Source organism: Nuphar pumila, chromosome 4, assembly GCF_984573655.1.
Source record: "Nuphar pumila chromosome 4, dmNupPumi1.hap1.1, whole genome shotgun sequence".
Lineage (NCBI taxonomy): Eukaryota > Viridiplantae > Streptophyta > Magnoliopsida > Nymphaeales > Nymphaeaceae > Nuphar > Nuphar pumila.
This window is the reverse complement of record NC_143252.1, coordinates 2,077,460-2,096,323: the sequence shown is the minus strand read 5'-3', so window position 1 is coordinate 2,096,323 and position 18,864 is coordinate 2,077,460. Positions and strand designations below refer to the sequence as shown.

At 38.4% G+C, this 18,864-nt stretch overlaps 1 protein-coding gene across 1 annotated transcript in view; it reads right to left on the bottom strand.

Moving 5' to 3' along the window:
* Positions 1–733: 733 nt before the first annotated feature.
* The window catches only part of LOC149839037 (HNH endonuclease domain-containing protein), a 37,080-nt gene continuing 18,949 nt past the window's right edge, over positions 734–18,864 (bottom strand). Inside the window, exon 3 of the mRNA XM_090002241.1 lies at positions 734–1,249. Coding sequence (XP_089858367.1) covers positions 1,098–1,249 — 152 coding nt within the window. The 3' untranslated portion in view covers positions 734–1,097. The remainder of the gene's footprint in view (positions 1,250–18,864) is intronic.

Here is an 18,864-nt window from a genome sequence, read left to right as displayed (position 1 = left end):
AAAAATGTTATGAGAACATCGTACATCATTTATGAAGGTAATATCATATTTGTAACAACTGCATCATAGTACAAATGTCATTGACGTGCACATGTATAAATGAATGTTGCCATACATTTGTGAACCTCTTTGAGGATCAATCACTTAAAAAGACCTTTACATGAGAGGTCGCAAATGTCATACTATATATATGTGAACATCGCCATACACCTTCATATCTTGAAGATCAATTACTTAAAGGCACTTAGCATCGGAGGCCATGAATGTCGTACTATATATATGCAAATGTCGCCACATATTTGCAAATTTCCTTGAAGATCAGTTACTTAAAGAAGCTTGGCATGGTAACTCACGAATGTCTTACTATATATGCAAATATCGTATGGTATTTGCAAATGTCCTTCGGATAAAAGTTATCCACATTCATAAATTTGTTTGTAAAATTTGTAAGGTCTGCACAATTATTGTGCAAATCAACTTTTTAGTGAGAGTTTGAGATATCCAAACAACTTACTAATATATTGCATGAACCTCAAGAGGTTTGCTAGTACAACGGCTAAAAAGGTCTTAAAAAAGTCAGGTATGTGAGATTTTAAACATGGGGCAGATTTTGTAAATTGTGAAACATTTCAAAAAACATATCATTTTTGTCATACACTACGGTCATTTTCCATAATTTTAAACAGTAGACTCAACAGAAATAATTAGACCAATTCTAAAATTGGGGAGTCAGTTTCACACCTTGAAAGCTTAAAATATTGATTAAATATGATAAAAAGTGTTTACAGTTTCCACTAGACCAATTCCAAGGAGTTGGTTGGGCAACATGCCAACACCCATGAAAGTCACAAGGGTCGCTAAGAAGGGTGTCTCCTCAAGACCTCTTATACAAAAATAATGCAGACTGGAAAGATTGGGGACAAATGGATGAATTGCATTCACATGCATGTGAATCCACCAAGGAGAACTAAACCATCTAACAAGTTACAATTTATTACCTGCTAATTTGTTAGGAACGACCAATTGAGTTCCTTTTGTGTTGAACAATACAGACAGACGACATGATGAAATTAATCATGGCCTGTGAGAGTGGCATATCAGCCTTCCTTGTAAGGCAGCTCACATGCCATAAGGGAGCCTTTTGACTTGTACTGTCCAAGCACTTCAGCAACAGTTTTGCAACGGCACTGATTCCCTGGTCGAAAAACATCGCCATACACTGCCATTTCAATTATATCCAACTCCTTGTCTGCAGTCACGAACAGATTCGGAGAATAAGACCACAAATTTTCATAGTATACAGTTATTGCTAAAATGGAGAAAAATGAACATCTCAATAGATAGCACATACTTGAAGTCTGTCGAAGTTCGTTTTATAGACAAACTAACAGACTCATGGTAAATCATCAACACAGAAAAGTATTTTCAACCAAACAGATCATGCAACTGAGGTTGGATCTAAAGAACAAGTTGATTTTAAAGGCCTGATTCAGGATTTGCAAGAAGGGCTTCAACAAGTCCATATTCCAATTCTCATGTTCCATGTGTTCACAATAGTTACAGAGGTGAATGTGATCTAAAGACTTACCTAAAAGTGCAACATGGTTTCATTAAAGAAAAAATTCTCAAAGGTTGCTGTATAGAACATGAAAATATAGTCATATGGATATTCGACCATTGTTTCATTACAAAACATGGCCTCTGTTAGCTGTTGGATGAAGCAGATGCAGGAGAAAAGGAATTTCTCCATCAATTAAAAAAAGAAAAGAACATAGGCCTCATAGAGCGGCTCTACATGTCCAACAAACACGAAGGTGGGAACTGTAAATAGGAAAGATTAAACACCGTCAAACAGGATCATCAATTCGTCATATGCGCTAGTAGCATGGTCATGCAGCTTAAAAGGATAGCATAGACATGGATCACCAACCTTGCACTATCCTCTCATCTACCTTTACTAGAAATCTTTTACAGAGTAGAGTACTGGCTATGTCACCTGGGTACAGGTACGGGTATGGGTACGGAGGGTACGACACGGAAATTCCAAAAAAAGTGGGTACAGGGACACGGCTAAATATATACTGAAAATATATATTATATATTTAAAATATATATTATATCTCAAATATATATTATACATCTAAAATATATACTGAAAATATATATTATATATCTAAAATATATATTATATATTGAAATTATATACTGAAAATACATATTATATATTGAAAATGCTGTGTCCAGGTACCAGTACCCGTGTTGACATGTTTCAACACGGGTACGGCACCCTAAGTTCCGTGGCGCGGTTACATGGAGTACCGGACAAGCCAATAGGCAAGCAGGAAAACCATCTTAATTTGTTTTTTCCTAATTGTTCCTTGTTAGAAGGCAAGGCTGCATCTTTTCTAGGCACACCAATAAATAAAAGTCTGAAACCCTCATTTACTGAATCTTTATTAACCCCATGCAAGTCCTAAATGCTAGATTCCTAAGCTCTGATTGCAAACAAACAACCAGCCTTTATAGTAGGTCCAAACAATGCAACCACCATTTCAGATAACTTAAAAAAATGTCGTTGCAATTGTCACGGGCTTACTTTTTTCAATAAGCCAGTGCAACGCAATGGTCCTTCCTTACCGCCGCAAGCCTACTTATCGCTCTGTCACGGGCATAGAATGCTTCTCAAACCCGCGACGCGTCAAACTGCCCAAGCTCGCCAGCCTAACGGCCAAAGGCCGCGTAACAACATCATTCCATGTGTTGAATCATTTTCATTGGCCCTGCGCACCACCCCGCACGCAGCTGCCTAGCGAAAACTGATCAAGCGCATTTCTAAATGTGCATTTCATGTAGTCCATGTCGCATAGTGCATTGTCGTTCCATACTAGCTATCACTTTTGAAAGAGGCACAAACTTTGCCTTAGCCTTGTGTGTCATGAAGCGTCTTGCATCTCCATGTGCACGACATAGCAAAACCTCGTCACTGAATAAACCAGACCATGCGGACCCCAATCCGAAAACCAGCTGATGATTGAACACCATATCGAAGAGCACCACCCATACTCATTCGCCGGCGCCTAGGCATTCACTCGCCTAGCCCCGAGTCACCATACTCGATTGGAATCACGTGATTCCTGAGAGAATTAGCCCTAACCCACACGCACCCCCGTGCGTCCAATGGCTATGCATAGGAAAACCTCTTGCAAGCCGAGAGGTCCTTAACCAAATCTCCAAAGGCAATCCTCTGATTTGTTGGCACTGCTTAACTGAACAACGCTCACGCTCCACGTTTGTGCCGCCATACAGCGATGCACTAACGACGATACCGATGCCTATCACATGTCGTGCTATCACCGCACGTCACTGATCAAGAGAACGCATACCGCGTGTTCCTACACTCGATGCATTTTTCACTTATTGGAGCTCCGCACTGCACATGCCTCATTTCGAAAGATCGCCTGGGACATTCTCTTTCACCCAAAATCATTGTCGTCCTCGATAATGCTGGTGCAGGTAAGAACACAGTCTTCACTGATATGCCAGTTTCTCTTCGTACTTATTTTTGGTTTACTCTTTTTCTTCAGCCTACTCAACTTGTTTTGGTTACATCCATCGTCGCCACAACCTTTAACACGCCAAGTCCCATACCTTTAGCGCATCACCGATCACTTAGACAACGATCTTCTACTCTATCAACATCGAGCATTCTCTGCTCGTGAGACCCCAGTGCAGTCTCAAATACAAGCGGGTCATCCTCGCCCGCACGACAAACTTGTCTTGATGCTCATGGTTGGGGTGCCTTCCAACCCCCTCAAGGGAAAGTCCACGCTCTTCGTGGTCCTCTCAGAGAAAGGCGACCACCAATGTGTGATGCAGGGATATCAACACCCTTAAGCAACAACTTGTGATTTTTCACTGGTCCAAACTAGTCCTTAAGTGGGGGACACCTTCTTGCGTATCACCCCAATGCGGTCCTCCAAAGTGTCTTCCTTGGCACTCGTCTTCACAAGGGCACTTTGCCCCAATGTTGTACTCCCCTCCCGAAGTCAGCACGTTGTACTCTCTTTCAAAGTCAGCAAAATGTTCTCACATGAACCAACGAGCCACGAACAACAACTTTTTCTACACGCGCAATTCATTGAAGTTTTGCCAACTCAAAGGACCAAAGCAACAAGCCTTCTACTCAACGTGGGCACTCCGCTAACCCATAATCTTGGGAGAGAATCTAGAAGTTTGATTGAGTCTCCCATACCCAAAGATGCAAATTCATCCAGCCGAATCCAACGTGCATTCTCTGCATGCACAAGGCAAACGTCACGCTCTACCTATGAGCCTAACGCACAACTGGTAAGAATATATGGCGTATCTACATTCCCTTAGCCAACTGAACAGCAACCTTACACTTCTGCTTATCATCGACAAGATGTCTCATACCATCCTACCAACATCCTGCTTTTGTGCTCGGTCAACCACACTTTAGCTGCGCAAAATTACATAACCAAGATAAATCATCGTTGTTCTCTTCAGTGTCGCACACAATAAAGAACAAGGTCTCCGTGAATCTTTTTGCTCTGATGTCAATTTGTCACGGGCTTATTTTTTTCAATAAGCCAGTGCGGCGCAACAGTCCTTCCTTACCGCCGCAAGCCTACTTATCGCTCTGTCACGGACATAGAATGCTTCGCAAACCCGCAACGCGTCAAACTGCCCAAGCTGGCCAGCCTAACGACCAAAGGCTGTGTAACAACACCATTCCATATGCTGAATCATTTTCATTGGCCCTGTGCACCACCCCGCGGGCAGCTGCCTAGCGAAAGTTGATCAAGCGCATTTTCAAATGTGCATTCCATGCCACATAGTGCATAGTCGTCCCATACTAGCTATCACTTCCGAAAGAGGCACAAACTTTGCCTTAGCCTTGTGTGTCATGAAGCGTCTTGCAGCTCCATGTGCACGACATGGCAAAATCTAGCCAAAATCTCGCCACTGAAGGAACCACACTTTCTGGCCCCCAGTCCGAAAACCAGCTGATGATTGAACACCATAGCGAAGAGCACCACCCAGACTCATTCTCGAGCGCCTAGGCATTCACTCACCTAGCCCCGAGTCACTATACTCGGTTGAAATCACGTGATTCTTAGGAGAATTGGCCCTAACCCGCACGCACCCTCGTGCGTCCAACGACTATGCGTGGGAAAATCTCTTGCAAGCCGAGAGGTCCTTAACCAAATCTCCAAAGGCAATCCTTTGAACTGTTGGCACTGCTTAACCGAACAACGCTCCACGTCTGTGCCGCCACACAGCGATGCACTAACGACGATATTGATGCCTATTGCATGTCGTGCTACCACCGCACGTCACTGATCAAGTGAAAACATACTGCGCGTTCCTACACTCGATGCATTTTCCACTCAGTGGAGCTCTGCACTGCACATGCCCCATTCCGAAAGATCGGCTCGGGACAGCAATAATGATATTATATTTTCAAAAAGCATTGAGTGAGCCTATAAATACCATTCATGCTCATGTACATGTGCATGAGTGTATGTGCATAAGTGTGTATATTCAATGTTAAATATTTTATTTTGTATACAAGGTGGGCGTGTGTGGGTGGGTGGGTGCGTGCACACATGCATGTGCATGTATTTGTCAGCATATGTAGTTATGCATCAAGAATTATAAAGCCTCATGAAATGTACAGTGGCAAGAGGAGATCATCAGGAAATATAAGCATCAAGACTTCAATTACAGTTGGACAATGCCACAAAAAATCAAATTCACACTAAGTGCAAATCATGGAAAATCATGGTGCTGATGTTTTTCTGCAGGCATACTCCTGAAAGAATTGAGCAGCTACCAAAATGAGTTCCATAAAAATCTCCACTAATGTCTTCCAGAAAGGGTAAATGACTAGTGCCCATTCATAATCATAATAATTCTCATTTTAAGAAGAATGTTGTGGGATCCTAGAAAAGATCAAGGTCAATTTTTCCAAAATTGGAGAAACGGTAACTGTTAACATATAGATATCTATATATCTATATATATTATATATAATATTCATATCTTTTTCATTTCACAGGTGTAATAGGGTCGACCTAAGTAGGGGCTGCTTTGTAATTTTGTCTTTAGTTTTTTTTTGTTTTTTTTTTTTTGTGTGTGTTTTTGAAGCCATTAGGGATAGCCCAACTAGTTGGTGGGCTAGATCCAACAGCTACATTTCTAGTCCTTGTTGGGGCTAGTCCTTGTTGGGGCTAGTCCTTGTTGGGGCTAGTCCTTTGTGGCTTCCTTGGACTATTTAAAGGGATCCTTGTAATAACCTCAATTTTTGTAATTTATTTATTTAAATTTATTTGAAAATAACGAGTACTTTTCTAAATTTGGGCCTCGGATCCGTTACCGGATCCAAAAATGAATGCATAAATAACCCACCATGGGGTATTAAAACTATACTTATAATAGTTAAATAAATAATTAATAGTATATAAAAAAAGGAAAAGAAAAGAAAAACCAAGTATTTAAGGTTAGATCCGTGTTTGGATCCAAATGGATCTAAGATCCATAAAATGGTCTTTATATCCATATCCATAATAAAACTAATAATATCATAATAAGAAGAATATATAAATAAAATTAAAATTTTTATTTATTTATTTATCCGAGGATCCACAGTTGGATCCATTCGGATCCAACTGGTGGATCCATATAGATTGGGGGTCGGGTTACGGGCCTCGGGTTCGGACCCGAACCGCGCCCCTGTAGCAGCCCTTTTAAAAAAAAAAAAGTAAAGGGCAACCCGATAAGGGTTGCCCGATATGTTTGAAGCAAAGGAAGAAAGGGGAGGGGGGGGGTTCTGAGAGAGAACCCTAACCGAAATCGTCGGAAGGAAAGAAAGGGAGGCTTGAAGCGCAGCCGCTGGAGGGAAGGGGGCTCCGATTTCGTCGGGTCTTCCTCTTCAAAAGGGGTCCCAAGTGGGTCTCTTTCCCCGATTTCTCTCTCTCTCTCTCTCTCTCTCTCTCTCTCTCTCTCTCTCTCTCTCTCTCTCTCTCTCTCTCTCGTTTTCGTGCTCACCGGAGGGAGCTCAGTCGCCGGCCAAGCTCCGGCTACCTGTTGCCATCACCGACCTCCGGCGAGACTCCTGTCACGGCAGCAGCAAGGAGCAACCCCAGCCGACCCCTCTCTTGCAGTCACGACAGCCTCCGATCGCCGGAAATCTTCAATAAGGTACGGTGCTTCTCTCGATTCTAGGTGAGGGATCGAACATGGGTTCGATCCCGTGCAGTCTTTTGAGGTGAGGGTCCCTGAGGACCTTTTTCATGTCTGTTGGTTGTTTTTTTTTGTTGTTTCGTGAAGTATAAAGAACAAAATTAATTCAGTTGATTTTGATGACTGAATCTGGCCTGAGCAAGGGCTGCATACATTAGAGGTTTGCAATCCCTGCATCATCCGAGTCGGTCAAATAGTTCTATTTAGGAATAAGTCCTCACTTTTTTCTGCTTTTAATAATAGGAACCAGCCAAGTTAGGATGGCTTGGTTGGTATTCAAGCAAAGGTGCTATCATTTACACTATTACTATATAGATGGAGTCATGCAATACCAATTCAGATGATGGTTCTTTGTGGTTTCCATCTCTACTTTCATTTTTCTTTGAGCATTCTTCAATAAATTTGGGGCTATCTTCCTTTTGCTGTTTTAGTTTCTATGTTCCCAATTTTATCTTGGGTCTCCACTTATTTTCATGTGAATCAAATAGTTAATGAGAATCTGATATGTAACAAAGGCGAAATATTTTTGTTAGCATAAACTTGATTTTAAATTGTTGATTTACTTAAGCATTGATTAAATGTGTTGTTGAGAGCTGGAACACACATATGTTTTCCTGTGTGTGGGTGTCGACATATACCACACTCAACCCTGTCATCTTTTTCTGTGTGAACAGGAACCACACATAAATCTGTATAATTTTCTGTGCACTAGAGTGTCAAAAGAAAATTTGGTTCAGCGCGTGTTGTTTTGAGAAATATGTAGATGCACAAGTTCAGATGCATGTGATTAGTTAGGAAAAAAAAATTAATATGATTTTGATTCCTTGACCTAGAGTTTGTTAAGTTTTAACAGTAATACTGACCGATTTTGGGGTTGATAGATTCGAGGTAGATTCTTGAATCAGCCAATATATATATATATATATATATATATATATATCAGTATATAAACATATGAGTTTAAACACTGGATCAGATTTCGAAAGAGGTTTATGAAATTTATTTATGATGTCCCAAATGTTAACTTCTTTTGGAACCATAAAATTTACCCGTCTTGAATAGTCAACTAACACTAAACTGAATGATTGTTGCAATTTGTTTTGTTGTAGAATTTTAATTCAATCTGATTCTAAAAGGAAATTAAATTTCTGGCATGTACAAGAAATCTATTTGGAAACTCAAATGGAATCTGAATTTTTGTTGCCTCTAACTTTGTTTAGAAAGTGGTAAAACCGATCTGTCTTGGACAGTCAACTAAATCTAAGGATAGTAGATGTTGAATTTGAATGATTATAAAAATTTTGTGTTTTCAGTTGTCATGGTAAAATTTATATGTTTAGCTCAATGTGCATTCCTTTATTTGCTATGAAATGTGGCATGGTGAACACAAAACTTGAATATCTATATGTACCTTATATTCACTGAAATTCTGCAATATCTTATTAAATTGTATAGTGATTGTGTGTGCGGACCACTCGTAGGAAGCATGTGTTGCTCATGAAATAGCAAATTGTAAATGCATGTCCATATATGGGATCAAAGTCTATTGGCCTGTGTAATCATGCATAAATATTCTCATGAAACTATGAATGAATGTATGTGTGTTAAGTGATTACATGAAAACACTTATACATGAATGGTTACGCATGCATAGGACTGCGAAAGCTCATGCACATTGTTAAAATGGTATGAATGAATGTGCATATGAAATTATGTTGGTATGATTGCATACATTGCAAGTTATGATTTTTGCATGCGATGCACCGATGGCCAAATTGGACCATCATCGGCCTGTAGAGCCGTGGGTTGGGTTTTCTTTTATATATGTTTTTAACTGCATCACTGAAACCACATAAGATGGTTTGGCACATTACTACACTGTTCTAATGGTTTATACGGGCTGGAGTCCCGAATGGGTCCCTGCAAGGAAGGATGCGGGGTTTTCACTTTACTTTTGCATATGTGTGGCAAACTTAAAGAAATGGACTTAATTAAAAATATTATAAATAAGAACAGTGAATATACATTCTGGGATATCTCATCTGGAGTATGAGAATCTTAGATATCCGGTCTTGGGGAGACTGTGAGGATACAAAAACTCTGTGTGCGTTGTAGCCCCTGAACCCGATATTGAGGTTCTTCTCCTGGCCACGATTTTAGGGAGAACCCGCCACTTTACCCGGGAGTGGTGTGTTAGTCACAGCTGTGAGTTTATGGTACCAAGGAAGTGGCACTTGTGGGCGTGGGGTGTCCCTTGTGTCCCCGACATTAGATGTGGAGGTCTAATGTTCTGATGGATGGTGTTGTTTCCTGATATCGGTCGAGGGCTAAGTTGGAACCCAGTAATAAAATACAAATTGTGTGTTAAGCTACCCTGGGAACCTACTTGACCTCGGGGTTTGTACTCGTTTGGTGTATCCGCGGGCCACGGTAATTAAAAAAGAGGAACTTAAAGATGTGTGCATCTAATAGGGCATGCATATGGAAAGATGAAACTTAAATGAAAGATAACAGAAGAAATCATGCATTGCACATAATCATGCATTTTTTTTTCTGTTATGCATTAGATCATGCATGTTTGGATCATTCTTGATATCATGACATCATTTGGTGGTAGCATACGCTTTACTTTGTGAAATCATGCTGAAAGGTTTGGTTATTTAGTTATTGATATGTGACATTGCTTTACTGTTCTTGACTGGTAAGTATATGCAACTGTTGGTAGTTATAGATATTTAAATCTTGCAAAATTTATATCTGTACTCAATCAAATCACTGCATGAAATCTTATTCATGTTCTTTCTCTCACCTGTTTTTTTAGAAGTAGCTGTGCTCAGAATTTCGGTTCTGACACCCTACTTTGTTGGTTTTTCACAGGTAATGGTGAACAGTGAAGTTGGACATGCATCTGGGGATGGATGAGTTATACTTGGGCTTGTCAGCTTCAGTAGAGGATATATTGGCTCTTTCTTTTGTCTTTTAGTTCTTTTAATTTCTGCAATTGTTACTTTACTTTCAGTTGAAGAAAACCTTGTCTTTGAAATTTTCTTATTCATTAATAAAAAAGTTTAGTTGGTTGATATGGATGATAATTGCAACTTCGTTTGTGGTGGATGGGCTATCCAATGGAAAGTGGAACTGTGAGGACCCCAGATCTCTGGAAAGGTTTCCGCAACTCTTAGAAAAAAAAAATCCGCATTTTTAAAGGGTATGGATTGGGGTTACAATCCTTCCCTATTGTTTTGTAATGCTTCTCTAAGCATTTTATGAATTAATACCATATTATATTTTTTATGTTGTTGCTCTCTAAAGGCGTTTGTGTGTGGTTTCTCCATTGTGAGATTGTATCAGGTCCATAAGTGACCCTTTTGATTATGCTTGTATATCTCTTTTGAGAGATTGTAATTGACCCATAAGTGGTCTCTTTGTGTTGGTGCATTCTCGTAGTCCTTAGAGGCAACCTTTGTATTATTTTTTGTTTCATTACATGGTACCAGAGCTTGCTCTCTTGAAGGCTTATAGATTGAAGATTGGGTTGTGGTGAAGGTTCAGGAACTCGTGTGCAAGCCTCTTGGTGGATCTTCAAGAACTTGGATCCTCTCTCTATATATATATATGGCCGATAAAGAAGTTGTAACCGTTATTCCCATCAAATTTGATGGGAACAATTATAGTATATGGGTCACCGCGGTGAAAAGAATACTTATGGGTAAGGATTTGTGGCAATTTGTTGATGGTTTTGCTCTAAACCCTCAATCAATTCTCATAAAAACAACTATAGAAGAAGATGAGCAATCTAAAGAAGAAACTCTCAAAGGAGAAAAAACTTTGATTGAATACAAAAAAGCCTATAAAGAATGGAAAGTGGGTCATGCCAAGGTTGTTTCTCTTTTTATGAAAAGTATGCATGAGGAACCTGTTAAATTGTATCTCTCTTATGTAAATATTTACATATATATATAAAGAGAGATACATATACATATATACATGATGTATATATGTATATGTATCTATCTTTATATATATATATATATGTAAATATATTAAAACCTGCAAGGGTATTATAGTTATTTTCCTTCTTTTGCGCATATTCATAATTATGAATATGTTGTAATATTTTTTGTACTTTTACTTTTTCTTCTTTTTCTTTTTTCTTCATTTTTCTTCATTTTATTTTTTCTTTTTTATTTGACTCAAGTCAAACTTGGAGGGGGCTCAACACTAGCCGTTGAGCCTCTCCAACGGTTAGAATTCTAACCGTTGGAGGGGCTCCAATAGATAGTGGAGCCCCTCCAAGGCTCCTTGCTTCTTATAAATAGGGGAGTTCCCCCTTTGTAAACTTCACTTCTTAGAGCTTTTGTTCTCCATTCTTCTCAATAAAATTCTTTATAATTTGTATGCCTTTGTGCATTTGAGTTTCTTTATTGTACCTTCGTGTACATTTGTTCTAAGTGTTCTTGTGCATTTGTGCACATTGGTGGTGTTGTGCTTATCGCATACTTTATCTCTTTTTTGAGATATTTTCACATGGTATCAGAGCTAGGCTCAAAGGAAAAGAAGATCGTGCATTTTTCTCTCTTCGTTGGAGTACCTCGTAAAGTGTGCCATTAAGTTGTGGTGGTTGGAGTGAAGACTCGGTCCTTCATTCTATATTTTAGAAGCTTTCTACATCAAGAAGGAACTCTTTTCGCATTGTGGTACGCATTTATTTCTCTTTGTATCCTCTCTAATGGGCGAAAAGGATTCTCACTTCTCTCTTGGCTTCAAATTAAATGGAACGAATTATCATGTATGGGCCGGGAATATGGAGGCCCATATAAAAGGAAAGGGTCTTTGGGGATATGTTCAAGGAACTATTCCCGAACCCGAACCTAAAATTACTATCCTTGAGAGAGGGGAGATCAAGGTTCTTGAGGGAGAAGAAAGAGAAAAGGCTTTTGAAGATTACAATAAGAAGCATGAAGAGTGGGAAATGAAAAATTACAAAATTCTCTCATGGTTCTTCTCTTCTGTTGAGACCAAAATTAATGCCAACATTCTAAAGTTCAAAAAAGCATATCAAGTATGGGAATATCTTGAAAGAATGTATACTTCAAGAGATTTGTCCCATAAATACTATCTCCAAAAGAAGGCTTTAACCCTTCAACAAGGAAAGATGTCCGTTAGAGAATATTTTGCCGAGTTATCCACTATTTGGGATGAGCTTGCTCTCCAAGAACCTAAATGGAGTGGTGAGGCTATTGAATTGAGGGCCAAACAATTAGAAGAGGATCATTTCTTTAACTTTTTAAATGGGCTTAGACCCGAGTTTAAACAAACTAGATCATCTCTCTTGTCTTCTTTCCCTTCTCCTCAATTGAAAGATGTGCTTACCAAATTAAGTGGAGAAGAAACTAGATTGGGAATGAATAAAACCAATCTAAGTGTGTTGGTCATTCCCTCTAAAGATGAGGATGAGGATGCTCATGCCGTCTCAAGACCGGGGAATAATGTTAAAACCTATAAACCCCCTCATTTTAACAAAAATCAAGGAGGAAGAAAAAATGGTGGGCATTATGGAAGAAGAGATTATAGTAAGATCATATGTCATTTTTGCAAAGAACTGGGTCACATTAAACCGGTATGCCCTAAATGGAAGAAGATGGTGGCTATGTCTACTACTTTCCAATCAACCAAGGAGGAAGGTCCATCAACTTCCAACCATGCTACTTTGTCTCTCAATCAAATCATGGAAGCTCTTCAACCACTCCTCAAGGGATCCGTTTCCGGAGCCGCCATGACCACCTTCTCTCCTCCCGGTAAGACTCTTTGGCTCTTAGACTCGGGTGCATCCTTTCATATGACTCCAAATGTTTTTGCACTTTCTAAATACTCAAAAAATTTGTCACCTTCTTTTGTCTCTACCGCGGATGGGGCTTCTCTTGAAATAAAAGGAATTGGTGATTTTGAAAGACAAGGTTTTTCTATTCCTAAAGTTAGATTTATACCAAAACTAAATTTAAATTTGCTTTATGTCTCTTAACTATCGGATCATGGGTGTGATATCAAATTCTCATCAAATAAATGTTGGATACAGGATCGCCGGTCCGAGAAGTTGATTGGGGAAGGCTCTAGGAAGGGAGATCTTTATCTCATGGAATTTCTTCAAATTCCAAAAACCTCTTTTTGTAATGTTGCCCAACATAAAGATATAAATGTTTGGCATAAACGCCTTGGGCATCCAAATATTGTCAAGCTTTCTTATTTACATTTTGCTAAAACTTTATGTAAAGACAATTTCAATTGTAATGATTGTATTCTTGGTAAAATGAGAAGCTTACCTTTTGGACAAAGAACTATGTTTTCAACTAAGCCTTTTGAAATTGTGCATTCGGATGTTTGGAGACCGGCACCCGTTGTGTCTAAGGGAGGTTTTTCGTATTATGTTATTTATGTGGATGATTTCTCAAGGTATAGTTGGATATACTTCCTCAAACATAAACATGAGGTTTTCTCTACTTTTAAGGTTTTTCACATGTTAATACAAAATCAATTCAATAGTAAATTACAAATTCTTAGAACTGATTCCGGGGGAGAATATCTCTCAAATGATTTCAAAAGTTATATTGAAAATAATGGGATTGTTCATCAAAGGCCTTGCCCCAAAACTCCTCAACAAAATGGGTTGGTCGAACGAAAACATAGACACATAATTGAAACTACAAGAACTTTGTTCATTTCTCAAAAAATTCTAAAAAGATTTTGGGCCGAAGCGGCTCTTGCATCGGTTTATCTCGTAAACTGACTTCCATCAAAAAACTTGAATCAAATATCTCCATATGAAATCTTGTATAAAAAGGAACCCGATTACAATAGGTTAAGAATTTTTTGTTGTAAATGTTTTGTTCTCACCGATAAGAATGATAAATTATCTCCCAAAGCTATTCCTTGTGCGTTTTTGGGATATTCGGAAACACAAAAAGGTTTTAGATGTTATGATATTAAATATGATAAACTATATGTTTCAAGAAATGTAACCTTTTTAGAAAACATAAGTGGTTTTGAAGAACACAAAACTCATGAAGATAATGTCGATTACTCTTTTTTGTTTGAACTATTATCTAGAAATGAAGATTTTTTTAGCGATGATGAATTGAATGAGAATGAGGATATAAGTGAAAGTATTCCTCAAACCATTCATGATGAAGAAGAAATGATAAATGAACCAATTACCTATACACATAGAGATAAAAGCACTTTTAGAAGTGCAATAGAGAAATATAGTGACCTTAGTGAATCTTCCAACCACTCTCGAAGAACTGAAAGATCTAGGAAAAATCCTTCTAGATTTATTTCCTATGAGTCTTTTTCTCCAAAACATAGGGCATGTCTTAGTGCCATTCACTCATATCAAGAACCTAGAAATTTTAAGGAAGCTAAGGAAATGATAGAGTGGAGGGATGCCATGGACAACGAACTTAGAGCCCTCAACAAAGCCAAAACTTGGGTTTTTCAATGTCTTCCAAAAGGAAAAAAAACAATAGGATGTAGATAGGGTTTTAAAGTCAAAACCAAGAGTGATGGCACTCTCGAAAGGTATAAAACTCGTCTTGTCGCAAAAGAATATAGTCAAGAATACGGCATCGATTACGAAGAAACCTTTGCCCCTGTTGCACGAATGGTTACTGTAAGATGTTTGATCACCATTGCATCTATTAAAAAATGGAATGTTTACCAAATGGATGTTAAAAATGTCTATCTAAATGAGGACCATAATGAAGAAGTCTACATGGATGCTCCTCCTGGTATCAACGTACCAAAGGGGAAAGTCCTTCGTTTGCAAAAAGCGTTTTATGGTTTAAAACAAGCCCCTAAGGCTTGGTATGATTGATTTAATGATGTGATGGTTCAAGATGGTTTTACCTCATGCTACACTGACACTGCTCTGTTCGTCAAAAAGTCTGATGCAGGAATTGTGATTTTACTGTTGTATGTTGATGATATGTTGATAACAGGTAGTGACATAAAGGGCATCAGAAACATTAAAACCACTTTAAAAGAAAGGTTTGAAATGTCAGACTTGGGGTATCTGACTTACTTTCTTGGTATCGAGGTAGCCTACTCTCATAGAGGCTATTTTTTGTCTCAAACTAAACTTGCTTGTGAGATTCTTGACAGATCAGATATTACTAATGATAAAATCTGTGAGACCCCTGAAATTGTGGGATAAAAAATGAAGATCGATGATGGGAAACCTCTGGAGGATCCTACCCCCTACCGACAACTTGTGGGATCTCTAATGTATCTTAGCATCACAAGGTCGGACATCTCTCATGCCGTGCATACTGCAAGCCAATTTCAGCATGCTCCTACATTCATTCATATGAGTGTCGTTCTCCGAGTTGTCAGATACATAAAGGGAACTTTAAACAAGGGAGTTTTTCTTTCCTCATCTTCTGAGTTAAATTTAATTGCATATATTGACTCTGATTGGGGAGGTGACCCAAATAATCGTCACTCCACTACAGGTTTTTGCATTTTTTTAGGTGAATCCCTGATCTCATGGAGATGTAAGAAACAACAGAAGGTGTCTCTATCGTCCACCGAAGCAGAATATCGAGCCATGGCTTCTACAACTATGGAGATTGTCTGGATTCATCAGTTGCTGCAAGACATGGGAATTCCAATTCAAGAACCCACAAAGTTGTGTTGTGATAATAAGAGTGCAATCTATATTGCTAAGAATCACACTTTTCATGAGCGGACAAAGCATATTGAGATGGATTGCCATTATGTCAGAGAGGCATATCTACAAAAAGTCATTGATCTTCCTTACGTGACTTCAGAATATCAGTTGGCAGATTTCTTCACCAAGGCGCTTTGCTCTTCAAGATTCAACTTTCTCCTAAGTAAACTTTCGGTCATTGTGCCCTAAGTTTGAGGGAGGGTGTTAAATTGTATCTCTCTTATGTAAATATTTACATATATATATAAAGAGAGATACATATACATATATACATGATGTATATATGTATATGTATCTATCTTTATATATATATATATATATATATATATATGTAAATATATTAAAACTCGCAAGGGTATTATAGTCATTTCCCTTCTTTTGCGCATATTCATAATTATGAATATGTTATAATATTTTTTGTACTTTTATTTTTTCTTCTTTTTCTTTTTTCTTCATTTTTCTTCATTTTATTTTTTCTTTTTTATTTGACTCAAGTCAAACTTGGAGGGGGCTCAACACTAGCTGTTGAGCCTCTCCAACGGTTAGAATTCTAACCGTTGGAGGGGCTCCAACAGCTAGTGGAGCCCCTCCAAAGCTCCTTGCTTCTTATAAATAGGGGAGTTCCCCCTTTGTAAACTTCACTTCTTGGAGCTTTTGTTCTCCATTCTTCTCAATAAAATTCTTTATAATTTGTATGCCTTTGTGCATTTGAGTTTCTTTATTGTACCTTCGTGTACATTTGTTCTAAGTGTTCTTGTGCATTTGTGCACATTGGTGATGTTTGTAAGAAAGTAAAAAATACGCTACAACAAATGTCTCTCAACAAGTTCTCACAAATACACCATAAGAACCACAAAGGTTCACAAAGAGAACTTAAGAATACACACAACCCGAAACGGGTATAAAAATGAAAAATAAACAATTTTATTGATTTGAGATAAAAAACCAAAACAAAAGTAAGTCTTTACAAGGGGAATAGCCCCATATTTATATAGAGGTAGAGAAAAGCCTTAAGAGAGTTGTTGGACCCTCCAACGGCTCTAATAGAGCTGTTGGGGAGTCCAACAGCTCTTTTTGGATTTACCTTTTTGACTTGATCAAAAAGGTACCTTTTTTACTAGTAAAAAAGGTAATGGACTGGTTTGGCTAATTCTAGGCTAATTCTAGTTGTATTTTAACTAGAATTAATTAAACGAAAAATCCTAACTAGAAAGGAGATAAAACATTACATGTCTATGAGATTACATATGAGATATTATATGAGATTACATATTTTAACACTCCCCCTCAAACTTACGGTTGGATAACCGAAAGTTTGCCTAAGAGAAAGTGAAACCTAGGAGCAGCGAGAGGCTTGGTGAAGAAATCGGCAAGCTAATATTCTGAAGCAACATAGGGAAGATTGATGGTGCCACGCAAAAATTCCTCTCGAACATAATGGCAATCCATTTCTATATGCTTGGTGCATACATGAAATGTCTGATTGCTTGCAATATAGATAGAGCTCTTGTTGTCACAACACAGATTTGATGCTTTTGGACTTTCAACTCCCATATCGGAAAGTAGACGTCGAAGCCAGACTAATTCCATAGTAGTTGTAGTCATTGCCCTATATTTAGCTTCAGTTGATGAGAGAGAGACCTTTTGTTGCTTCTTACATCGCCAAGACACCAAAGATTCTCCCAAAAAGACACAAAAACCTGTAATTGAGTGGCGGTCATTTGGATCACCACCCCAATCTGCATCAGTATAAGCAAGCAATTCTAAGTTAGAGGAAGCGGATAAAAATAATCCTCGAGAAATAGAATTTTTGATATATCTAATAATACGCAAAACTGCTCCCATATGAACAGAAGTTGGAGCATGTTGAAATTGACTAGCTATATGGACCGCATGTGTAATGTCAGGTCTTGTGATAGATAGATACGATAGAGCCCCAACAAGTTGCCTATACGGAGTCGGATTCTCGAGTGGCTCTCCATCATCAATCTTCATTTTGATATTCACAATCTCAAGAGTATCAACATGTCTTTCATCTGAAATACCTGACCGGGCAACAATATCTAATGAAAACTTAGATTGAGTTAGCAAGTAACATCTAGGTGAGTAGGCAACTTCTATACCAAGAAAATATTTCAAAAAACTCAAATCACTCATTTCAAAATGTGTTTTGAGAAATTTTTTAATATCATAAACTCCATGTTTATCACTTCCAGTGATGATCATGTCGTCAACATAGAGTAGAAGGATGATAATACCTGCATCAGAATTCTTAACAAACAAAGTTGTGTCAGTAAGACAAAATCGAAAACCAAAATCAAGCATAATCTTACTAAACTTATCATACCAAGCTTTTGGAGCTTGCTTGAGACCATATAAAGCCTTGTTTAGGCGAAGTGTTTTCCCTTTAGGTATATTCATTCCTGGTAGTGGGTCCATGTATACTTCTTCAGCTAAAGTTTCATTTAGAAAAGCATTTTTAACATCCATTTGAAAGATATGCCATCCCTTTATTGATGCAAGAGCTATTAGGATTCTAACTGTGGTCATTCTAGCTACTGGGGCAAAGGTCTCTTCATAGTCTATTCCATATTCTTGGAAATAGCTTTTTGCCACCAACCGGGCCTTGAATCTTTCAAGAGTGCCATCACTCTTGGTTTTCACCTTGTACACCCAGCGACAACCAATAGGTTTCTTGTTGTTTGGGGGATGGTCTTGAATGGTCCAAGTATTTGCTTTTTCTAAGACTTCTAATTCGACTTTCATAGCCTTGACCCATTCTGGTTGATCCTTGGCTATATCATAACTGGGAAGTTCTTCATAGGAATGAATTAGAGCAATAAAGGCTTGATGTTTTGGTGAAAAAGACTGAT